The 26,570-nt window shown below is 38.1% G+C and overlaps 1 protein-coding gene across 1 annotated transcript; it reads right to left on the bottom strand.

The window, feature by feature from the left end:
• Positions 1-1,557: 1,557 nt before the first annotated feature.
• On the bottom strand, positions 1,558-25,413 carry SPATA48 (spermatogenesis associated 48). Its single transcript, XM_053940727.1, is given in 14 exon segments — positions 1,558-1,651; positions 5,630-5,729; positions 9,056-9,059; positions 15,855-15,963; positions 16,499-16,537; positions 17,669-17,736; positions 18,204-18,277; positions 18,280-18,361; positions 23,978-24,020; positions 24,022-24,063; positions 24,065-24,236; positions 24,239-24,262; positions 24,265-24,360; positions 25,404-25,413. Coding segments are annotated over 14 exon segments (957 nt in total).
• Between the last annotated feature and the right edge of the window lie 1,157 nt (positions 25,414-26,570).

The following is a 26,570-nucleotide window of genomic DNA, read 5'->3' as shown; positions in this document are numbered from 1 at the left end:
GTAACTAGAAACTAACTTTAAAAATACTTTTCCTCCTCATTGTTTAATTTTGGGATTTTTTCTTAGTAAATGTCCTCACCTTGACCTATCAATATGAAGAAGTGTAAAACATCCTTACTTTTTTTTTTTTTTTTTTTTTTTTTTTTACAATTTGTATTTCTTTAGAGGATTTCTAAGACACAATTTCCCCTCATTAGAGCCAGAGGTTCTGGCTCTTAATCAATCTATAAAATCAGATTAAACTATGCTGACTTATCCAACTGAGAACCCACCCATTTTAGATATAGTTCCCATATTTGTAGATTATTGTGCATTAATTATGCCATGTGTAAAATGCTTTTATACATAAAGCAACCAATCTGAACTTACTCAAGCAATGGCATCTGTCTTTGCAGTCAATGTTCTCAGCACAGTACTGGTTTAAAATGTAATCTGTTTTCATCAGCTAGTTGGAATGGAATTTAAGTTTCTGTCCAAGATACAGCAGTGATACTGACTGCACTGCATTGCACAGACAGTTCCTACATTTGTACCTAATGTCACATCACTCTTTGCACTGCACAACTGGGGGTCTGAAAGATTTAAATGGAATCCTTCTCAAGCATAGAACAACATAGCCTTTGTAATCGGTAACAAATCTGCAATTTTTAAATGGTGCATAATAATGTGATAGGACATAATAAGCCAAATTTGCAAAAGTGGCTATGTTTTCATCTAAAATATTCACTGGCTTGAATACATGTGTAGCTCCAAATGGAGAAGAACAAAAGGCAAAGGTAGGTTGCAACCTTCACTCCACCTCAACATATGCTATAATTTTGCACATGTACATGCTAGAGATGCATGTACATGTACATGCATACAGAGAAATGCATACAGAGAAAGTAATTAGATGAAAGCATCTCTTTTAAAAATCTGGGACTGGTGATTTGTTCACAGTCACCTTTCCTTGTGCACAAGGAAAATACAGAAACCTGGAAGTGTAGAAGTTTCTGTTTAAGTCTGACATTTCAACAACTGATATGCTTTTCAAGACAAACAACTTTCTACAGTCTTATTAGGGAAATGGTATACCCTAGTATCATAACTGTCATCTCACATTCCCTAGGGGCTTGTATATCCTCTGTGACTGAGATTTGCACAGCAATGTCAGGGATTTGGATGCTTAGTTCCCATTATTGCCGCTGAGGATCTAATCCCTTTGTTAAGGGACGTTAGTTCCTTCTGTGGATTTTGTGTCTTTTGGCTCTGTGGTTTATCCTCCCTATCTTTCAGTATTTCCAGTAAGTCTTTAGTCTACTCTTGAAAGGGTTTCTCACCATTGGTGCACTTTGTAATCATCCACTGAAAGCCCCTAAGTGTCTGTGAAAAAGCTACTTCTTACAAACCTTTTGACACATGTGCGTACCTAAAAGCCTGGAGAAGCCTGTACTGGAGAAAAACAAGCCTTAGAGGTAATAGAGAAGAAATATGGTTTATTCAGATGATACCACAGACCTCAGGACAGAAAATTAGGAGGAATCTGCAAGGCTGTCTGAATCAGAATAACTATTTGCACTATTTTGGCCCCTGGAGCGCAAAATAGAACTTCCCGACTGACAAATTTGCATTTGATCTTCTCTTTCTCTGGCCTGGTCCTTCCTCATGTTGTCTACAACAACATCAGAAAATAAACAGTACCAAGACAAATGAAGTAGAGGTCCTTCATCTTCCATATTTACATTTTCTCTATTCAGATTAAGCATAAAAGAATTTAAGCATGGGTGTAAGGCGTACATTCTTAATTAGCCTCCAAACCAGGGAACATAACTTGGCTGCTTTTATTCACTACACACACAAAGCCAGTTAAAGGTTAAAATTGCATTCTGTGACATTTAACCATCTTTGCAAGGCACACTTAGAACAGCTTGAGAAGGGCTTCTGCCCTGTAATGATTTCATAGTTAATAATACATTCACATATGTGTGTCCACAATTTTGTGTCTGTGTGCATACACAAAATGTTCATGTCAATGTATGGAACAGCTACAGCATCATTTTCAACCTCACTTTACGAGGCAATCTAGTGCAGACAACAAGTTTCAAGACATTGAATTATGTCTCTTGTTCTTAATATGGTTTTAACTGTCAATGTTAGCAAGTCATAAATATCAGAAAAATGCAATAAGGACTACCACAAACACCCACTTCTGCATTATTTTATTTTTGTTCTGTATTTAAAGTGTCAGCACATCTTCATGCATTTCCTTCCTTCTCACTGTCAGACACCGAGGCTCTCAGTTATCCAGGTAAAAAGGACTGGTATTCTCTAAATTGTAATAGTTTTTTATTCTGCTTTGAAAGAAATCTGAGGACCAACTGGAGTTGAGAAAAAAGTCCTAGGTGCTTCTACTGAGTCAACTTCCATGTTTTGCTATGTATTTGCAGTCACATAAAGATAGGGTAAAAAGGAAATTTAAAACATGCTTTCATATTCCTAAAAATTCTCTCTTTTTCCCTCTCACTGCTTTCTTCACAAACATTTTTGCCCATTGTCCGCAGAGAATATTAATAATTTGCAATATTCCATAGTATTAGAATCAGCCCCCTAAAGATCAATGGTAGTAAATCTTCCTGAAGAGCTTCTCCAGCCTTTCTTGAACACAGACACACAGACAAGACACACAGCTCACACACACAGCTGTTTCACAGCTAACGTGCACAGTACACGTGCAGACCTGCCATGACCCTGCCAAATGCTCTCAAGTACATAAGGCCCTGTAGTGCCTGAAAGTCATGCTGGAGATTTGGCTTTCAAGCCGTCTAAAAATACTTTGTTGGCACTGTCACCTCTGCTTTAGATGCCCAGTTCTCATGGCTGACACAGAACTGACCACAGACATTTATGTTCACTCACTCTCCACATAAAAAACATGGTTTTGACCTAGAGATAACTTTTGAAATCTTCAAAGCAACTTGCTTAAAGCTGCTTCTCAATCCTCTCAATAAATAAGAAATTTATTCTCTCAATAATCAAACAAAATCTAGCACTATCTTAGATTAATTATGATGAAACCAATGGGTTTCCATGCAACCTGAGATGCAATTGGATTTGTATTTTTCAGGTAGCAATGGACACAAGACAAAATGACACATAAAGCATTCCTTCCTATGCAAAAGATAAACAAATCTGCCAGAATTTAATTGCACTAAGGGGACTTTAAAACATAATTTTCTGTCTTCACCTTGGAATTACCTGGAAATAAAAATAGATTAAAAATACATCAATAAAGCTTGACATATAAAAACACTATGCATATTCAAAGATGAGAAAACCATATTTCTACTGTTTCATATCCTATACAATCCTGTTGACTTCAGAACACTTGACACTGGTGTACAGGATTTTGCTGCACATCCTGTGGGAGCACTGTGCAACAGAAGTACCATGCAGAAATGGTTGCATGCTGCCTGGTCTGTCTGATATTGCTGATACTTTTGACAGGAATACTTATTAGTCCAGGTTAGCAGTACACAAGAGACTCCATTTCATACCTATAGTTGTCTTCAGGACACTGACCATATGTTGCAGACAGCAGTTATAAAATATCCACCACATGCAATCACTTGATACTTTCTGAGAAATTATTACAACCATTGCTTGAGAATGAGCAAAGAGACAAAGGAGCCACCATTTCAAAAATGGTAAGGATGAGATCACATCCTAGATCAAAAGTACATGGATGCAAATTGTCTGACTCCAAATTATGGGAAAAATCTCTCTTCTCTTCACCTCTCCTCTACAGTCTAGTTTGAACCATGACCCCTGAAATTAGCAGGAATTCTTATAATTTATTTTATAAAGCGGAGGAATCAAATGTTAAGCATGTCTCTTTTATGGGCATTGGTAACTAATGTTGAGGGGAGATTCTCAGCATCCATCATAATTCTATATAGCAGTTTCATGAAGGACTAGAATGTTCTATCTTAGCTCAGTGAACACTAAGGACTACGGTCCCACTCCACAAGTACACCCATTACAATTTTGCTATCAGGGAAACTATATCCTCAGTGAAATGTACCATATAGGCACATTTACTCAGGCTAAGGGTAGCAAAACCTGCTCTGCAATCTCTGGATGTGATTATGCTCACTAGTTTATTCCTACACAACCTACTTCAAAAAGGTCAGGAGATTCTGTCCTGGTTCTGGAAAGTATCCATTAGCACAGAAGGAGAACCCTGTTCTTGCTATATATTAAAAATGAAGAAAATTCCTGCACTGTGAACTACACCCACAGTAACATCTGTGTAAAGTAAAAGGAGGTAACTGCTGTGTTTTCTTCAGATCACAGTGGCGCCTGTCATTTTTGCTCTTGAATTCTGGTACCCGAATGAAGTCTTTCAGTGATCTTTGCTAAGATGCATTTGCCTTTTTTTATTTGTCTGTGACATTTATAAGCAATTTAGAGTTGCAAGAGACTGCTTTGAGTTCAGCTTTATCAGATTATGGAGACTTAGGACTTTGTTGCATCTTTCCATTCCCTGTCAACAGCAGTCCATAACTACAGGTGACTGCCTATTTTCCAAGTATAACCACAGAGAAAAAGAGCAGAGGTGACTGGATGGAGGGCAGCAGAAAAGTAAGTCAGGACATTCATCAAAATGGTGAAACTCTTGACAAGGTGGACTCTTTAAAAACCATGCTGCTCTGTAAATCTCCTCAAGCCTTTTCTGGATACTTTTCACTGACAGTGCTGAAAAAAAGTGTGATGTGCTGTGAACAGAATCCTAAGTCAAATAAAAAGTTTAATTAGAAGATAAATTTCTCAGGAAAACATGGAAACTTGGAAGAGTGTCACAATATCCTAGATCACTATAGATAACAAGAAAACAACATAAAGCACAAAATCATAAAGGAGAGAGGAGAAACAAATAGTTGCTAAGCTATTAGGGAGAAAGGCTAAGCCAGCATCAGAAGCTCTTAATGTTAAAAAAAGGAAAAGGATTTTTCAGCAATTTTGAAGTGCCCAGATCTTTTGAAATCAACAAGTTAAACATATAAATACTTGTATTGGCCCACATTTTTAATCAGCCTTGTATGGAAGAGCAAGAGAGAATAAAGATTATTAATTCACTTCATGAGGCAGCCATGATAGTGATAGGGAGCTATCACTCCCTATTCACAATCACAGGGTCCCAGGCTACATCAGTGTGGTGGCATGGTATGACTTCGCTTCTCATTGTCTTTTAATTGAACCCATCAATTTTTAACAACCATTTTTTCATAGCAAATACCTGTTTCTTAAGTCTACCAAGACCAGTTGAGAAACTCCGCACAGTTTTCTTTCGGGAATTGATAACTTTGAAAAAAATTGAAGACATTTGTTAATTAAAAAAAATTAAAAGAAAAAAGAAAAAAAGTCACCTTCCCAACACAATACAGTGTTCTAAAAAAATTCTAAAATCTCAAAAGGACTTCAGATTTTCAGCATGAAAATAATGTGGTGGGATCCAACCCCAACTGTTCTGTATTTTTTAAGCCAATAGAATGTCATGTGTAACATTTAATTGCTCTTTAACTAAATAAATGCAATTATGATTTTCCTTGTAATTTTTCTGAACAAGCTGAGAAATATGCCTCATACCTACCCATGCATTCCTACAATTACTGATGGGGCTGTTGATGGAAGATTAGAATTTGCTGGGTGAGTTGTTAACCAATGAACCTTGCCAGTGTATCCAGGAATATCTGGAATGCTAAAGGAAACAGTTAAAAGGGGGATGGGGGTGGAGAAAGGGTAAATTAAATGACTATAGGCTTGAAATATGACTTATAGATAAGTTCTAGAATGGATAGGGTTTATCAAAGATGGATGGGGTAAAATCTCTTAATAATAAAATGAGAAGTGCTTAGAATGTATAAACTGTCATAGCTTCTTTAAGGTCAGGGAAACAATTTTATGATGATCTAGCTGATGATCTGGGCCAAAATCTCTGGTTAGACATTGTAAAGGTGAGCTCTTAAGAGAATTTTTTTTTCTTCAATCTGTTTAGGTTTAGTATCTGTATGCTATTCATGATTAGAAGCAACATTTAATCACAAAGAATAAATGAAATCACAGAGTTTGCATAGAGTGCAAAAAGCAAGGAAATATTCTTCAAAATTGTAATACAGATTTAGCTCATATTTAGTTTCCAGCTTCAAATATTGAATTTACATAACAGACTTTAAGCCAACAGGTGTGATTTCTCATGGGTTAAAACAGAAATGATTTCCCAAATTATTCTAAGGTTCTCTAAATTTCCCTTAGAATTTATTAAGATGTAGTATTAACAACACTGCTTAGACACCAACTTAAATTCTAGTGTGAGTGAACCACTGAACTGAGACAGTATGCAGCACATCTTGGAAAACGAAAGCCTTTTGTTAATTCTGATGCTGTTTTAATGTGAAAATGAAAAGCAGAGTTCCTAAAGATATGGAATAAAAAAACCCCTCTACTTATCTGAAGCAGCACAAAGAAAATTTTGATAACAATTGTTGCAAGATGAAGCAGAGATGGAGAAAATTAAAGAAAAAATAGGCAATAATATGAATTCAGATAATCCATGAGCATTGGAAATAAAACAGTATAAAACCTCAATATAGTACCTCTTTTTGCAACTCAAAGTTTTTCAGAGAATATCATCGATATTGTTCTGTATTGACATTTCAAAGTAGGACACTGCTGGATTATACAATTAAGCATAGGACACGCCTGAAGTATGCATATACATCCAGACTGCTCGTACACATGGAGGTAAAGGCTTACAAGCAGCTGTTTCATCTGCTGAATCAACTAAATGTTTGGCATTATACACCTCACCCCTGTTAGTAATTTGTGGATCTTCACACCATATAACTGATAGCAGTGCTTCCTTTCAAATAATTTCTCAAGTATGCTTCATTTTCCCTGAACTCTGCATAAAAATAAACAATTTCTGCAATTATAAAGTGCATAGAGTTACTAGTATCATGCATGTATTACTAGTATCATGCAGCTGATGAGCTCCTTCTCTACAAGTAAGTTCAGCACGGGATGCACAAATGGACACATGTGAGAGATACATTTTATGAGACTGTGTATCTCTGACTTTTGTAGTGGGAAACTTAGCTCTGAAATTCCTCACCAGAATAGCAGATGTATCTAACTACCAGAGTTATAACACAGGACTCTGTATTTGGCATGGGAGCATTGGTGGTACATGTTGTAGTCCTTGCACCCATAGTTAGTAGAAGGACCACCTAATTCTCTATCTCAGTTTGGAGTAACCTTGCACTAACCCATACCTTCATACACTGCTACATTCCCTGTGCCATGCTCCAGTCTGGGACTCTCCAGAGAAGATGGCTTTGTAGAATCAGTACAGAGGTTTTGTAGCACTTGGGAAGCTTCTGCCTATAGGGAATCTCTAAGTAGTTGGCTGGGCAAGGAACAAATTTGCTCTCTGTCTTGACAGCAGCTGTGCAGGGGCAACAAGTGGATTGAAAATTTTTTACAGTAGTAGACCAAATTTTCAGAATTGGGCAAAATGGGTTGCATTCAAATTTGCTTTTTCATGTCAAAGTAGACAACTGTTAGGTTATGTGCACATTAGCTGACTCTGTAGAAAATTCTTTCTGCATATCAGGATCCCACCAAGGGACACAATGGATATTGGGTTGTTGTGACTGTAAGCACATGAATTCATCCAAAACTGAAAATATACCTGATACTACACTGAAGGAATCAGAAAAACTGTGAACCTAGTTTTATTACCCTGGTAATGGGCCACATAGCAAGACATGTTTGCCACATGTCATGAAATTCCAGTGATTTCTTTGGAAGTGTACGGGGGTCACAAAGTGAAGTAGATGACAACAAGAAGTCCTATAATAGCTTTCAGCATTTTATAAGCCTATTTGAAGTTAAATCACATAATAATTATACTGTACTAATCATAATTTGATATAGTATAATATTAACTATTTCAATATTAATATAAACCACTTTTTATATGTTATATATTAATATTTATATATTAGTATATTAACTGTATTATTATACTATTATATTATTGTAATTATAATAATATCATTATAACTATATAACTGTGAGGAATCTGATTGATAAAATCTTCTCACCTTTGAAACTTGCAAAAGGAGAAGAAAAGATAAAAGCATCATAATTGGGCAAATGTGACCCAAAAGTCAATCTGAGAAATGACCCAAGATGAAGACTTGTTCTAGAGTGTCTGTTAGAAACAACTGACAGAAGTAGGTACATTCATAATATGTGGGATGAATGTGGTTCTGTAAAAGAAGAGAGCTGAAGAGAGAGAAGCTAAAGGCACCAGGAAAGTAAGCAAGGTTACACTACAGTAAAGCAGCTGCTCTCCTGGGAACCTGCAGAGAAAATGCAAAACTGTGCTGCGGTTATGTAGGTGATAAAGCAGAAGAAACTGAGGTTAAAAAAGTACCCCTTTGTGTTTTCATGTTTTTGCTTTTTTGGATCATGCTCTTGTGTCTAGCTCTAGCTCTTGTGTGCTTTCTCTGATGAGCTGCTAACCCATTGTTGTTGCTGAAGAAAACAACTAAGTGCCAGCCTACCACTGGGCAACACACAAAACTCCTCTGTGGTTATGCTGCCGTCATCAAGCTTTCTTTCTGTAACCATGACATCTTTCTTATTCATACACTTCCTTGTTATCATCCTAGCAGCTCTTGGTCCCAACAGTAACAAATATATAGTGTTGACAGCTGAATCTGTGCAGGCACTAAGATTTTTCAAGTGAATTGTAGTGATTCTGACTGTCTCTGCATTGGTGTGCCTCTGCTTTTTGTGTCCATAGAATCACTAAGTTTGGAAAGGACCTCTAAGATCTTCAAGTTCACTGTTAACCCAAGACTGCCAAGTCCACCCTAAACCATGTCCCCAAGTGCCACATCTACATGTCCTTCAAATATCTTCAGGGATGGTGACTCCTTCACTTCTCTGGGCAGCCATATTTTCTTGTCCTATTGCTTGTTACCTGGGAGAAGATCCTGACCCCCACCTGGCTTTTGGGTAGTTGTAAAGAGGGATAGGGTTCCCCCTGAATCTCCTTTTCTCCAGGTTAAACAACCCCAGCTCCCTCAGCTGCTCCTCATAAGACTTGGTGCTCCAGACCCTTCACCAGCTTCTCTGGACATGCTCCAGCAACTCAGTGTCCTCTTTTAATGAGAGGCCCAGAACTGGACAGTGGATTTGAGGTGAAGCTTTACCATCTTGGGATGACTTTGTAGGTTTTTATTTCCTGGCAATGATCAGGAAAATCAATGTGGACTTAATTTAGCAGGCCCTCCATACTGGTATTTAGAGCTATTTGAGATGCCTTAAACTATCTGAGATAATTCCTTATGACACAGGACTCACAGGGGCCACATAATGTTCAGAAGCAGCAGCTGGAAGTGAAGGTCTAGAGTGCCTCCAGGGCACTGCATGCCCAGGTTTGCCATGTAAATTCCACATTATCTGTTTGTATGGGAGTAAAATCTAAATTTCCCTCAAATAATCTGTAATTCTTGAAAATCTTGAATCTAGCACTTCAGCTTGAACAATGGTGGTATCCAAGCTCTTTGTGCAAAAATTCCGTCTAGTGAGATACCCTGTAGATTCTTACCTTAACACTTACAAGCAAGAGTTCCTAACATCTTACTCCTTCTTATAAACACTCCTGTATAAATGCAATAGAACTAAATCACAATATGAAGTCATTATACCTCTTTTGGTTATTGCTATAATAAAATAGGCCTCTCAGATCTCACTCACAGTATTTAAAGCTCACAACTGGTGTCCACCTCAAATTCTTTTCCCGACAGCAAAATGTAACACATTTGTGCCCTTCTACATCCTTTTTGCCTTTGTGATCCTATTTGCCAATATGAACAAGCTATGGTAAAAATGTCTCAGGCACAATCCTGTGTCAGTAAAGTCATACACTCCCTTGAGTTGTGAAAGAATAAACCTAAGATTACTTGTGAAGACAAAACAAAGTGCTTTAATGCAGCACGACAGCATTCTGCGTTTCATTTCACACCCATCTTCCTCAGCCTTCAAAGCAGTATAGGGAACACCCATTAAAAATGGGTTTAGGGTTCCTGAAAAGATAAAAACATCAAATAGCAACTCCCCCAAATATTTTGAATCATGTTGAACTGGAAAACTTTCTGTCTACAATTTCAAACAATTTTATTCTTCTTTCAAAAATTTTAGTCCTCCTTTGTAGTATGGGGTAATATTTTTCAGACGCAATAAAGCATTTAAAGACAGCAATAAAATCTCATTGGGACAATGCCAAAGTAGGATATTTCAACATACAGTTGCCTCCACAACCCGCTGAATGAGTCAAACTGGTGAACCACTAAACAGGCATGTATGGTAGACAAGCTGTCAGCTTCTGAAGAAAGAATACTTTGTGAGAAAGCTCTACAGCCGCTCTTGGAAATGACTGTGCAAGGTGCAAGACAGCAGAGGGTCCTGTTCCCAGCCAATTGTGGCCTGTGAGGTTTCTGATAACTTGAATTTCCAAGGGATGCATGCACATAGACAGTCGGGAAATGACTACACTGAAGAAATATGCAAAGTCACTACAGATATATTGATGTGATAGTAACATTTTGCTCAATGTGCTTGAGAAACCATGAATAAAGGGTAATTTCAGAGAATATCTTTGTACAAGAACTGCAGGACTTGAAACACTTAGGACTTTGTCTTCCTAGCAATTGCATGTTTGCCATTTCAACCAAGTGCTTTTGATCAGATCCTGTTGTCTTCCTCACACACACAACTACTCTGGCACTGGACAGGTCACTTCAGCCTTGTCAGTCTGTACCTGTCAAAAACCAGTATTGTAACCTGTTTTACCAGTGTTCTGGTAATGCATTAGTTGATGTTTCAAAAGTGCTACTATGCAACTATCACTTGGTGAGAATGCACATGCATTGTGTAAGCACTGCCCTCTGCTGTGGATTAGGAGTGCTGAGGAATGAGTAGAAAGTTTTGAAAAGCTGATGACTGGAATATTTTTTACTTGATTGAGGAGGCAGAAGCTTTTACTGTGGAACAAGAAAACATAATCACTGTCCTAACTGCTTTTGTCAAATGTCAAGGGGCAGATTCCAATAGGCACTGAAGGTAATCATGAAGTTGTTATGTTATAACACCAAAGACACGCTAAAGAGAAAAGGACATGTCAGATATAGGAAATAAACCTGGATTGATGTGAACTGTTGCTGCATATGCTGGAATGCACTAAATGTGCTACACTATTACTACATTAAGTTCTATCAGCTCACTGAAGGTGTAAGGGAGCTCCAACAATACCAGGGAGAAGAGTTATTTGTGCCTGTCAGACCAGAGCCCAACCCCTGAATGCTACAGAGGAAATCCCCATCACCAAAGCGTGGGAGGCTTTTTTCCACTGACCCTTAAAACACCTGCAGAATCTAAAATACCACATAGAGCATAACCTTGTTTCAGTAGCTCAACAGAGGAAAAAAGCTGGTGGCTAGAAGTGAAGTAGAGTTATACAAAATAAAATATGCATATAAATATTGTAAGAAGAAAAGAACAGCGGATGATTATGTTGGAAACCCATATGATCCAATAAAAGCAGTTTCTCTACAGTTTTCAAAATTGTTGAATTCAAAATGCACTTCTAAATAAGAAAGACAGTATTTCAAAGTAGTTGTTAATAACAAGAAACAATTATTTGGGTCATTACTTATTTTCACTTTTTATAACATGACACCTCTCAAAAATGCTCAGAGAATTTATCAGTCTGAGCCTTCCTGGAAGTCACTGTAGCTCTGCTGCAAAATTTCCTCTGAAAACACAATGTTTTTCCAGTATTTGGACTGTCCTCCTCGTCCTTGGTATGTATGTGGGTTGGAGCAGCAGTTAGACACAGGAGATCAGATTGTGGTGTTTGTGGCCAGATTTTCGCAGGAGCTTAGTGATCAACGTGCACCCAGAATGTGAGCTCTTTCAGAATTCTGGTTTTCATGTGTGGTTGCTGAGCTATTTTTGAAAGCCTGGCTAGCTGCACAGAACATACTCATTTAGCACTCAGTTGCTTATTTAACTAATATATGGATAGTTATGTGACATATGTAGCCAAATGCTGTATTAATCTTCCACAAAAAAATGAAAATTATAAGGAAATTATGAACAATCAAACTACTAAGAAACAAAGCAAAACATAACCAAGGAAAACAGACACAATCAATTCAGAGTTTAAAGTCTTGTAAAAGAAATCCTAGAGGTCTCAGTTCTACAAAATATGTGAACAGAATTTCAATCCTATCCCCGTTCAGGAAATCTCGCTAAGCAGATACCTTTAACCCACTGATTCCAATGGAATTTACACTTAAGGGGTATGAAAAAACAAGTATGCAAATACAAGAGAGTTTAGAGTTGACAGACAAGTAGAGAAGGTAGGGAAAAAAAGTGAAGAAAAAAAAAGTATGCACAAAAAAATTGTACACTTCAATATACCACAAAAGCCACTTGAGCCACAGGGCAACTGTTATCCAGTATACCTAAGAAATCACACAAGCAACATACATTGAAAATACAAAAAAATATCAATGTATTCAACTTAGAACCTTGTTCATTAGTGGGATAAAAAGATAAGTTTCAAGCCTACACCACATGTGTTCTGACAATGTAGCCCACTCAGTGAAGCACTGAGCTGTACAATGGAATTATAAGTTTTATAAAAAGTTTTATGAGCTCTCTTGGTGAAAGAGGACTGCATCAGAGAGAGATTTTCAGAATGCTCTTCCACAACAGCTTCCTAATTTTTTGACTGTCACTTAAAAAAAAAAAAAATATTTCTTGTTACCCTTGGCAAAGAAATGGTAGAAGATTCCAGCTTTTAGGCATACATTGCAGCATATCTGGGGATGAAAAAGAGCAACAAGTTCATTCTAAAGCAAATTCAGGACTGCATATACAAACCATAGATATTAAGAATGATGCTACATTCCTGGGCTGGAACAGACCTCAAGAGACTATGCCAGTCATGATTTTCCCCAAAGACAGGTTTTAATGAAAGCCTGGAAGAGAAGGAGAAAAACTGAATTATGATCCAGGATTTTTGGTCACATGCAAAGATGAAGAGTCTGACTCAAATAGCACATCCATAGCTCTCTTTGGGCAATTTTCTCTGATCATTCTAGACTGCCACCAGATTACCCACACAGTTATTAATAAGTTCATACTCATAAATTTAGCACTTCAAGATGAATCACCATGTTTATGACATGGCTTTTTACATGTGCTGAAAGCTCCCACAGTTATTCCATATCTGAACCACTGAGAAAACCTGGATTACACATGATTGTGATTCCTAAATTTTCATTTTTATTTCAGCCTAATTTTTAAGAAGTATGACCATCACGTTTTCCTAATTAATATTATATGAGACCAAGTTTGAGCAAAAAACTATTTTAAAAGCCTAAATATGAGAGTTCACTTAAAAAAATAGCACATGCTTGGGCTCAGGATATGTGAAGTTTCATTCCTAACTGTGCTACAGAATCCCAATGGGAATTTGGTGAATGACCCTATCACGTTGCACCTGGATTTACATCTGCAAGACTTCCAAGTTGTATGGTAAGGACTTCAGAATATTATCTAAAGTGCTGCATATATGCACAGCAGCTCTTCACAGTACTAATCTTTTATTAGGGGCTTTTAGGCTCAACTACAGCACAGGTCAAGACTTTTATCTTTCTTCTAATTCCTTAAGAAAAAAAGAAGAAAAACAGAAGATGGTTTCCTGTTCTGCCAAAAGGAAGAGAGGGTGGGTGCAAGGCTAACATAAAAAACATGCCCAGGTTCACCACTCTTCCTGTTTGTCTCTGCAGCTACATGACAGATGACTCTTAGTTACTTTCAGCTCTGCTAATAATTTGAATGGCAACCACTTTCTTGCATGGTTTGGGGAAGAACAGTGTCTCACTCTGGAGTAATGCCCAGGCACTGATGCTGTTGCCCAAGTGCTGCAAGCAGGAAGTGCTGCTGCTACTCTGTGAGAGTGAAAGTGACTATTTACTAAGAGAGCTTTGTACTTTATACTTACAAATCATATTTAGACTTCTCAATCCAAAGTATATATCTGACTTTTCAAGGATTTTGGTTGAGTTTAACGGCCTTTACACAACTTTCCAAAACTACTGGTGAACACACAAAATGAGAAAAACAAATTATAAGCAAAGTTTTATGCCTTCTGACTTCTTTCTTCTGCTCAAAATCATAGCAATCTTGATGTCTGACAGTCATGGATGGACAATAAGTGTGAAAAAAATTAATAAAATTTTACACATGGAATTGAGTTTTTCAGAACTTAGTTTTTGTGAACTTTGAGATGTCAGAATCTTTTAAATCTCAGAGATCTTGGTCTCCCTGTTGCCAGAAATCAATGAAATCCATATCCTCACTCACTAAAAAAACAGAAAAATGAGATGCAGCATTCCAGCGAAGGCAAAACAGAATCACTTGCTCACACTTACAAACCTTCCATGATACCATGTGATGCAAATAGTCCCAGATAGGATGTCTGCCTGCAGCAGAGTGCACACATCTGCTTCTCCTCTTCAAAGTTCCACCATAACAGCAGTACAACCTAGCAGAACTAAGGGTTAACGACTCTATAACTTCACTGCAACCCAGACATCTCTGTTTAGTGCTACATTGTATTCTTTTTGTGCTGTATTTTGAAAGCACAGTCATTTCTCAATAATCATTTTAAACTCTTTTTGTCATAACTCAAGCAGAATTGTTAGATGCAGGCTCTGAGAAACCAGATGACTTGTGCAGAAGGTGAGATAAAATAACCAGAAGGGTGCATTATGTCATAAAAGCTTGGTATTAATAGGCTTGTTTGCAGTAATATGGATGAAATGTGATGACCTTACAATAATTAGCATCTCACTTTAACTGTGAATCTGCTGCTGTGTGAAGAATGATGTGCTGTTCTCCACACAGGTAACGGCATCTGATGCACTGCAAAAGGATATATATTCACCCCGAAACAAATGTAAGAAACATAAATGAACAGATATAAGTTGTAGTTCAAAAATTCCAGCTACACGTGAGGCAGTTCCCAACAACCAGGAGTGTCTAGCACATGATCTGACCGTGAGTAATACCTGGCATCAAGTCTTTTCTTGAGAGCAGGGGAGGGAGGGGAGGGCAATACTTCTACAGCTTCTGACCCTCTGCTTTACCCAGGGAAGTATCCTTTCTGCACTTTTCTCACTAATGTGAACTGGGGAAGACCATTTCAAGGACATACAGGAAAGGCTGATGCAAAGAGAAATTCTGTTTAAATAAAAAAAAAACAGTCTAGTTCCTCTTTTGTTTTACTATTTTAATTCTTATCATTAAGCTATTACTTTTACCATTTTCCTTTCTCAAAAGTTTGCAAATAAGCACTTAATATCAGCTCAAGCTACCAAAGACAGGTTTAGGAATGGCTTAAAGTGAAAATCTTCAAAGTTAATGATCTAGCTAAAAGTGTAGCTTTCTAATAGCATTCAGGGAGCTTTTGCACACTCAAAGGCCATCTAGTGACTAAAGTGAACAATCACACACTTTTGACATGGCAATATTCAAATCATATTACTCATCAAACATGAAACAGACCATTAATATTAAAGAACGGGAAACATTTGAAGTATGAAAGTTTGGTATAATTTGAAAATAAACGTTTCCATTCTTTTCATCCAAGATCAGATTTTTAACAGTTTTTTCCCAAGTAACAAGAATGCAAGAGGCAGTGTCAAAATCATGCTAAGAAGTGAAACATAGTGTGTAGTGCTTGTGCAGTGAGGTTTGGAAGTCTGAACGTGGTTAAATGGGACTAAGTCTACACCAGCACTATCTTCAAAATTAACTGCACCAACACAGCAGATAAAAAGTAAATCAAAGACATGTACATTATTCATAAGACAGCTGGTGGAGGCAGCTGAACTATACACTGCATGCTCTAAAATTCTAGTTATTTATTAAAATGGTCCACAAGAAAAAAACACAGAGATGAACAGCCCTGTGTGCTTGGCATATCCCAAGATGAAAACAATCGTCTGCTGAACTTGCAGCACATAACAAATGACAGCTCTAATACATATGTTCAGAGAGGCCTGGGGAAAATGGAAATGAGATAGAAATGTTTCACCTCTCGTCCTTTTGGCTATTCTTGTGATCAGACTGGGATACTCTTACAAAGTGGACATAACAGATTCTGAGTTCTAGTTTACAGGTAAAAATTTGGAGATACTCAGAAGCAAAGGAGACTCAGCATACATTCTCCTCTAGCACCAGAAAATGCCTTAAGATTAAATAACAAAGTCCAGCTACAATTCTTGTTTCAGAAAATGAGAGAGAGACTGCTTGGGTTTAATCAAAAATGAAAAAAGTTGAAACAACCCAGGGACGCTGTACTTACATATACAAAGGCATATGACAGGTTTGAGAGCTTTGGCTTACACTTTTAAATACAAAATGGATAAATATTTTTTTTTTTCACCAGACAGAATATTCTGATAGAATGTTTATGAGGTCCCAAAAGACAGGTGGTGACAAGCCAAAGTTTTGCTCTTGGAATAATGCAGTGCTCATTTGAATTTGGTAAAAGACTGTGGCAAATTATTAGTTTGGCATATATGCTAAATGAACCAGCTCAGCAGGCAGAATCTTGTCTTTTAACCTCTTCTGATACTAGGACTTCAGTAAATTTCATAGGACAGTACAAGCAAGTTTTATTTAAAATTTAACTACTTCCCTTCAAACAACACTTATTTCATTGAGTTCTTGAGAACACAGGAAAATTTAACATCAGGTCTGAATTTCTCTCTTGGTCTGTTCCTGCAAGCAGCTCTCACTGTCCACAACTATATTGCTTTGAAAAATTGTCATTCAAGAAACCATTATAGCATTATCTATCTATCTATCTATCTATCTATCTATCTATCTATCTATCTACCTATGCTTTTCTTCCACCTTGTTGAGGTACCTGTCTCCCACTGTATGCCTGACTCTGCCCAGTAACTCACCTATCCATTGAGTTTGCCTGAGCAAACCTTGTGGCTCATAGTCTGGAAGGGAGACATATTCTTATTTTTCTATCATACTTTGACCAACTTTTTTTGTCTCAACTTAGCTCCTATTTGACCCCTTTTAAGACTTCTGTGACCTTTTCCTGGACTCATCTAAAATGCTTCACTCTGAGATAGATTTGAATAGGTGAAATACAGAGTAAATAAAAGATGCCAATGCAGAAGTGATAGTTTTGGACAGACAGCAAAACCCCCCTTGAGTTTATGCGTGGGTATGATTACCATGGTGTTTTCATAGATGTCATGTCTTAATGCAAACATCAGATGTATGAAATAATGACAATCATTCCCTTTACATGTTTCTTCTGTTCTGCTTTTTATATTTAACTCTCTCACAGGAGAAACATGCAGAAAATATTTTTGATATAGTTATTAACTGAATATATGAACTTCTCTAGTTACAGAATGATGCTGAATTTATTATTCTGAGATAATTAATTGTCCACAGACTTCATACAAGGACTGTTCAGACAATTCCAATATTCATAAAACCTGAAATTTACAAATCACCAGATCTCTGCAGAGAGGTAAAAGATCTTGTTTGAAATCTGTTCCAGAAGCCTCCGACAACCTAAAATCATAATTACATGCTTCTTGTGTACAACATTAGCCAATTAATCTGACTTAATAGATTTTTCAGGCAGCAATTAGAACCAATTGCAAGACTGAATTTTAGTTTATTAAAGATAAGAATTGTTACAGTTAAAAATCGTAAGTAAACTAACAATGTGAGATTTGTTAAGGTAGAGCATAATTCTTATCAAGCAATTTTTCATCAATATCCTTGTACTCTGTTTTGACATTCTGCATGCATGTTGCATGTCTTCTGTATCAATTTACAGGGAGGGCCAGGGGAAAAATATGAAATGTGAAATAATATGAGGCAGTTACTGGCATGTGGCGGTAGCCTTTAATGCGCACTTGAGACTATTTTTACTTGAAAATATTTTTGTGGGTTTATGTGTATGACCTACACAAAATTTAGGCTCCCTTTCATTAGCAAACCTAAAAACAATTAGAAAGAAATTGTTCACTGACTTGGCTTATTTTAGGTTTGGGATTGTATCTTCTTTTTGTGAAATAGTGGGAAACAGGATCATCCAACATCTCCCTGTTGATTTTGGAGGCTGAATTTTGGAAGAAAACATATTAACCCAAGGAACTCCTTTGTAAGCTCTAGATCAACGAGTTTTAAAAAAAGTAGAGAAAAAGTTCCCATATAATCATTAATGAATTACACTGGTAGATACATAATAAGGACTATGTGATGTAGATGTAGAAAGTAACAAAAGTAGACTTCTTTTTTAATGGGAAATGAAAAGCTGGGGATTATATGCTGCTTGCTGGGAAACAAGTAGTTATTGCACAGTTTCACAGGATTATCTTCTTTTAAATGGTCTCACTCACTAAGTGAAAGATGTAGCTTCTCCTCCAATAAGCTTACAGTGGTGAAGGGATTTATTTTGTCTGAACTTGAATAATTAGTTAAGTGAGAGGAGACATAAGTAGAGACTGGACACCAGGCACATCATGCCCCTGACAGGTGCTGAAGACAGATGTACATCATACACTTTTGGAAACTACAGTTTCTCTTCACTGTCTACAGGGGAAGTGGAGATGAAAGGCACAGATTGGATACAACCTTCTAGATAACTAAATTAATGAGATTAATCCTATGCTAAATACCATTAAACAGCAGAAATTCTGATTGTTAGAATTTTTTTTGTAATCTTATATGTTCTGCTACCTAAAGGTAGTAGAAGCATTTTTGCTTCTTTAGTAGCAAAAAGAAGATAAAAAAAATGAAGTAAAACAAAAGCAAAAACTGTTTTAAAACTAAATGATAGCTCACTGTTAGTATTTGACTTGTAGGCACTGTGCATTGTTTTTGACCCCTTATATTTTAAAAATAGGAGTACTAACTTTAGTGGGCCTAGCAACAGTTAATGACAAATAAAATATTTTCAAATAACTCTTCCAGATTCCTTCACTTAATTCTTTGGTTAATTACTCTATTTCTCTTTATATACAGAAGATAAAGATTACCTATTACCATGGTTTCTTGCCTCTCTTTTAGTATTTTGAAAGAAAAGGCTACAAATTACTCCCTGAAAACTACTTGTAACTAAGCATAAACCCTACCAGTTTATATTGGAGAGGACATGCATGGGGAAAAAAAGCAACAGAAAAAAACCCTAGAGTTGTTGAATTAACAATGAAATCATTCTGCTATTGGGCAAGGAAAGCAAATGCAAAGTGAAATACTTAACTGTAGGCATGATAAATAATCTAACCCTTAGGGAAACCACAGTTGTTTTATTCAATGGCAATCGGCCTTAAAGAGATTGTTTCAAGTTTTTTACATTATTTCCAGATGGCCTATTAGCTTATTAGGCAGTATGCTATTACACAATTCATTGTTTTATGGGTATTTAATAGCACAGATATTTTTGAATATGCTGTAGACCATTTTTCACAGAATCACAAAATAATCTGACTTGGAAGGATCCTCAGGGATCATCGAGTCCAATTCCTGGCCGTGTACAGGACCATACCCAAGAGTCACACCATACACAATGTGAGAACATTGTCCAAATACTTCTTGAACTCTCTCAGGCTTGGTGCTGTGACCACTTCCCTGGGGAGCCTGTTCCACTGCCCAGCCACGCTCTGGGTGAAGAACCTTTGTCTAATATCCAACCTAAACCTCCCCTGACACACCTTCAGGCCATTCCCTCAGGTCCTGTCACTGGTCACCACAGAGATGAGATCAGTGCCTGCCCCTTGTCTTCCTCTCATGAGGAAGTTGTAACTGCAGTGAGGTCTCCCTTCAGTCTGCTCTCCTTCAGGCTGAACAGACCAAGTGACCTCAGCTGCTCCTCATACAGCTTCCCCTCTAGACTCTTCACCATCCTTGTTGTCCTCCTTTGGACACTCTCTAATAGTTTAAGGTCTTTTTTATATTGTTTTTTTTATATTGTTGCTCCCAAAACTGCCCCCAGCACTCAAGGGGGGGTCACCTCTGTGCAGAGCAGAGCAAAGCAGAACAATCCCCTCCCTTGCTAGGCTGGCAATGCTGTGCCTGATGCAGCCCAGGACACAGCTGACCCTCCTGGCTGCCAGGGCACTGCTGACTCATGGTCAACTTGCCATCAAACAGGACCCCCAGTTTCCTTTCCATGGCACAGCTTTCCAGCATCTCATTCCCCAGTCTGTTCATACAACCAGAGTGCAGATTCCATCACTTCCCCTTGTTGAACTTAATTTGGCTGGTCATTGCTCAGACATCTAATTTGTCAAGGACTGAATGTCTGCAAATAGTTCATTTGTTGTTTTTCAAGTTGCACATTTCTTTACACTTTACTTTTTTTTTGCTTCTGATTAAACTTTCTTCTTTCTATTTCTACGGGCAGTCAAAACTTTTAACTTATTAAGTACCTAAGTACTGTCAAAGGTAATTTTCTATCGATATTTGAAATGGAAAAGAGGCTGGAATCCTATCTTGAGATACCTCTCAGTCAATGTGATGATTACTTCTCCAGAGTAATGATTACTGTGGAGAAAATGCTTACTGCTTCAGCAGAGGAACCACTGGGAAAGGAACTCTTCCTATTTAAGGCCACAGGGAAATTAATATAATGTGACCACAACTATTTCAGGAAGTTCTGCATGAAATTCTCCAACCGAGCCTCTTAAAGATACAGTAGAAGGAAGATAAGATCTTCTCATGGATAAATAATTGGTTAGAAGATCACAGATAGAAGGAAGGGATAAATAAGCAGTCTTCCAGGTGGGTAGAGACCACTGGTAGAGAGACCTCCAGACAGCCATTTTGGGCCTAGGACATTTTTGCCTAACATATTCACAAATTAGCTGTAAGTAGGGAGCTGGAATGTTAAGTGATGTGCTCAAAAAGCAAATGTATATATTCATGAAGAGAAATCTGTGAATCCATGACTATTAAAACACACAGTGTCCTCGTTATGAATCCCTGATCAACAAATCATCACATGATTGGAAAATATTTGGAGGAAGGATGATGACTTTACTAACTATCCAGAGTCTTGGCTGAGATGCTGGACTACATTGGCTTTTGGAAAAATTCAAATATCTAGTAGCAGCATGAGTAAACTATTTATTACCTTAAAAAAAGATTACTACCAAGTCTATAAGTTAACTCTATAGTATTTCCATTTCTCATTTCCCAACTTTGGAGAAAACTGTGTCTTCAGATGTGTTAGCTTCCAGCAGGGGCAAGAAATCATCTCTGCTCTTCATCAGATTTGTCAGATAACTTGGTTCATTCTGCAATCCCCAAAACCTCTGTCTTAAGACCTACAAAATAGAATAATATTTACAAACTGGGCAGGGGGACTTCATCACCAGGTCCCGAGTACAACACCTGTATGGTCAAATTCTGAGCTCATCCTCCTCCTAATCACTGCAAAGAAAACTTGAGACCACAGAGAAAAAGGGTAGAAAATTCTGTTGTCATATGAGTGAGAGGAGGGGACTCCACAGGCAAACACTCTTGAGGTCTGGTCTTCTAGCACGGAGCACCTCCCCTGTATGGACTGAGAATATATGGAGAATAGTTTCTCAGCTGTTGTCCTTTCTCTGATTCTTCAGTCTTAGAACAACCTTCTTCATCAGCTTCTCACATTTGCATTGCTATTACAGAGCTTCAGAGTTTGCATTGCTATTACAGAGCTTCAGTAGTTGCAAAAGACTGCTAGAAAAGTTCAAAGTTGTGGACTGCCAAAGCCACAGTGCTACATATTCTCACAATAACTCCTGTCTGCTGCAGACGTTTTATATACCACAGCTCATCTGTCTCAAAGGCTGCTTCTCTCTCTTTTTTTATGTTCATCCCAGACACAGTGGAGAAAGTGACTGTAGAATTTGCTTACAAAATGCCTGACTGATTTATCTTTCAGCACAACTTCCCCAAATGACTTAGCTGTGGAATGTCTTGGGACCGGTATCTAGAAAGGTTAGCAACTTAGATCACGTGCCTGGGGACTGGTAGTTGGGCTCTGAATCATACAGCTAAAATCTGCAATTTGTTGATGCAGTCTCATTAAAAATAGTACCTAAAAACTCATCTACTTTTTATATCAATATTTACACATTTGAAGTTAATACCTCAGCATCACAGAAAAACTTGTAAATGCATACTAGGTTTGGAAGATCACTTAGACCACTTCCTTAAGAAATTTATGCTGCAATATATCTGTTTCAAGGTTTATCCCTGAGTTCAGTTTGACTTTTCCTGACAACTTCAGCAGGGTCAGCATTTTAGTCTAATAGTGAACTTTCCTGAACAAAGTAGCATCAGAAAGCCACCAGACAGTTTCTATCAGCTTCCTAGAACTTCTGGCCATTTCAGAGCACTTTCTTGACTGTAACCTAGATTACTGACTTGATGTCGTTCAGTTTCAGGTTTTGTCTGTGTTCATTTTAGGTGTGTCTTTATGTGTCAGAGTATGTCTCTCTCTACCTGCTTTTCTTTGCACTGGAAAAATTACTGGGCAGATAAAATTGCTTATCTCAAATCTTCTTTCCCCTTGACTTTTCCAGAGGCTTGCAGAAAAAAAAACCCAGCTGAACTTTTCTGACTGATGTCTGCGGTCTAATTTTCATATGTAAATGAAGAAAACAGTAAATGAAAAATAAGAGTGAAAATTACATGGTATGGGCAAGAAAAAAAAAAGAAAATTATGTAGTTTATTTTTTATCCCTTGTGGTTTCCTTACAGTTCTTTTATATGGCTGCAGTAAGCAAGAAGTGATTTAAAATGCAAAGCTTGAAGACAGAAACCGGGAACCAAAACCACTGCCAGAATTTATGGTACTTAGAGACTTTTTGATGACAATAACATACATAAAGTATTGTTAACTGTGCAGTAACTGCACTCTTTCATAGCAAACTGGAACGAGGAGTTTATTTACATTTCGCTACCATGTTCTAAGAAATGCCTCCCCTCATCTATGAGCATGTAGTGTGAGATACCACAAAATTTTGTTCTAGCTATAATGAGCATTTCTTGATGAAAGTCCCTGAAATTAACTTTAAATATATTGCTTATTGTTAATTATGTCCATCCTTATAAGTCCTGGGCAAGTATTTCTGCTTTCCACAATTTTTATCAGAAAATTCTGAAACCATCAAGCCAGTTTTACTTTATGTTATAAGGAATGAATTTCCATTTTTGTGCTACAATCACTACAAAATAATCAGACTCAAATTTATCTGTAAGACACTGATATAAAATAAGAGGGTAATGTGGTACTTTGACCAATATGTGATAGCAATCTTCAAAAACTTCTGTTCTCTGATCAGCCAGACACTGGAACAGGTCTCTAAATGTGCTGCACTGCATAGGATTTTAGGAAACCCCAAAGTACACAGAAATATTCAGGGGGTTTCCTACCTTTGGAGTGATTTGGTTTTCTTAGCTTGCATTAAAGTAGGTGTTCATTAGAACTATGGAAATATCTTCACATTCTACATAAACAGATTTTTTTAAAAAAAACAATAATTACCTTTAGAGTTGTTTGGGGTTTTTTTAGCAATAGAATTCTCATTAGAATTTGCTGACTGGTACCTCTTTGCTACAGCAGGAACAATGAATCATATAAACACTCTACTGCAGTTGTTATATTTACTTCAAATGTCCAGGCCAAATGTATTTTACAAGATTGTTCCTTTAGGATATGGGGGAATGGAGTTCAGAAACTCTCTTTATTTGTTAAGCACCACCAGTTTCTTCAATGATTAATAAAATAGTTTACTTTACCTCTGAGTCATACCCTGGACTTCCCCCTTCTGTCCTGGCTGGTTTCCTCCAGGAGGTCTCCCATGGTCAGGCTGGGCTCTCTCACCTGTGGTGGGAATGCTGCTGAGGTTTCCTGTCGCTGCAGTCTGCCAGGGATTCAATAGCTCTTCCAACACTGGGCTGCTGTTCAGCATCTGCTGCTGGACTCACAAAACCTGAGCAGGGATCTATTAAAGGCACAACATCCTGGTGTGGAAATAAAGGCTAATTTGCCCCTACTGGAGGGGCAATAGATAGAATTTAAGGAAATAATTACTGTTCTCTCTTCAAAGCTGGCAAAACTGTGATTGCTCTCAAGACCCCTCATAACAGACATACACATCTTTTTCAACAGACTTGGATACCATTGGTGATCATCTTGTAAATTGGTTCAACTGGCAAAGCAGTTAAGGACTTTCCAAAGGCACTTTCTTGCCTTTCAGATCCATCAGAAAACAGTAATTCTCTTCTATTTTCCTTGTGTGCAGTAAACTTAAAAGATGCAACTTGATCCTGTTTCTCCAAGATTCTGAAGTCCCAGCCAATAAATCACAGTAAAAGCAGAGACCATTCTCCAGAAAAAAATAGTGCATGGCAGTGTTCAAGTACTGAATTCTTTCCTGAAAAGAGTTTTATCAAGTATGGCACAGAAAGGATATGGCCATTGCATGCTCAGCTTTTTTCTGTTGTTTGGTAATGATGGAAAACACCTCTTAATGAAACTTCTCCTGGTGTTAAACTTAGTTCATGCCTACCACTGTAATGTAGTCCTTCAAGAGGACACACACAACAAATTGTAGTGACATCTGAGAATGTTTTATATGCAGTGTGGGCACTGTAAGGCTAAGCCAACACACTGAAAACACTGAACTTTGATACATAGTGTGTTCTGTTTCTATCATAACTCTACAGTTATCTGAGTGAAAAAAAAAAATTCCAAAATTTGACTTCTACCAGTAACAAGCCTTTAAAATGCCATACTGGTGTCTGTATTTACTGACTCTCAGTAATTTCCATATTAAATATAATCAGTTTCACACTAGAAATTACATTCAGTGGTGCAAATTGACTTATTCCTCTCTACCTTCTTACCTCCTCCTGGAAAGCTTTAGAAAGAGATGACAGGAGAGGTAAAGACATGGGACCTAGGTAAGGCACAGGATGGAATACATCACAAGGATGACTCTTGTTTTGTTGCATTCATCTTGTAGAATGAAAAGCCATTTAAGCTGTCTTGGATTTTATTGACAGGGATTCTATCCTGTTTATCCCAGTAAGTGAATTTGCCAAGGAAGGCTGAATTATTTCTGTTGTCAACATTGTGAAGTGATCCATGCCTAAAGAAGCACATGGATGAATTGGTTTTGTGTCTAGGCTAGTCCTCTCTGCTATGTCTGCATTTTACTTTTCTTCAGGATTGCCGTGGATCATTCTTGATTTTTTTACATAAAACAACTGTTTTCATTCTCTGGAAAAGTAACAATATACCAAATATTCCAATAAAATTATATTTTTTTCCGTCAGACATTGTTTGCTCCCCACAGAATTCCTCGTGTCTCTCCCCTCTTTTTCTTCCCTCCGTCTTTCAGAAAACCCCTTCTCTACTGCAGCACAGACTGTAAATACTCGAATGCCTCAGGAGCATGCAAATGCCCACTTGAGTTGTCTTTCTGTAGTAGTACAACGAAGACGGAGCAGCAGAACTATGGATGCCCACGACAGTGTCTGGTTGAGCACTTCAGTTCTTTGGCTCTGCAAACAGAACTTCCTTGGTTTCTACTTTTTTAAGGAAGAGCTGCAGGGAGCACAGTTCCTTGCGCCTCTGGCCGGGCGCTGTCGGCGCTGCCGCAAGCCTGACTGCTTCAGATGAGCTGCCCCTGGAGCGGGCACGGGTTGGGATAAGGTAACTAAACCCAGCGGCGGGACGGTTTTGGATGGCGCCCCGGCGGCAGCAGCAGCAGATGTTTCCCCGGGGTTTGAGGATGTGAAAGTCTCGTCTCTGCTCCCCTCCCCTGCTTTCGGCCAGAGGTGAAGCGCAGAGCTGGGCGCTGCGGCCGGGAAAGCCCCACGGACGCCTCCGCCCGGGCAGCTCCAGGGCAGGGAAGGACGATGTGCCCGCCCTGAGGTGCCTGGCGGGGCGCGGGGCCACCTCCCGGCCCACCTCCTGCTCCTTCACCTTCTCCTCCTCTTCCTCCTGCCCACCCTCTTTGCAGCATGGCAGCTGTAAGTTGGTGTTGCTGTCTGGGACATGCTGTTCCATAACCCCTGTGGTTTTTGTTTTACACCTGCCAGCGCTTTACCCATCTATGCTCACCCAGCGGGATTGAACCTCCTTTCCATGTACGAATTTGCAGATGGATGCCGGAAAGCTAAAGGATTATCTGAGTTGATTCCTTTCCCACACAAAGAATGAGCAGAGTGCTGCAGAGACGGGTGTTTCCCCTTCCCACGTGCCAAAGAAGTTGCATGCCAGGGTGGGGGTAATAGTCTCTGCTTCCTAGTGAGGTTTTGAAATTGGAACATAGTAAATTGCTTCAGCTTTCTGGTAGCATTAAACTAGGTTATTTAATTAATGTACATAGATGCTG

This window comes from Vidua chalybeata, chromosome 1 (genome assembly GCF_026979565.1).
Source record: "Vidua chalybeata isolate OUT-0048 chromosome 1, bVidCha1 merged haplotype, whole genome shotgun sequence".
Classification (NCBI taxonomy): domain Eukaryota; kingdom Metazoa; phylum Chordata; class Aves; order Passeriformes; family Viduidae; genus Vidua; species Vidua chalybeata.
This window is presented reverse-complemented; position numbering and strand designations above follow the sequence as displayed.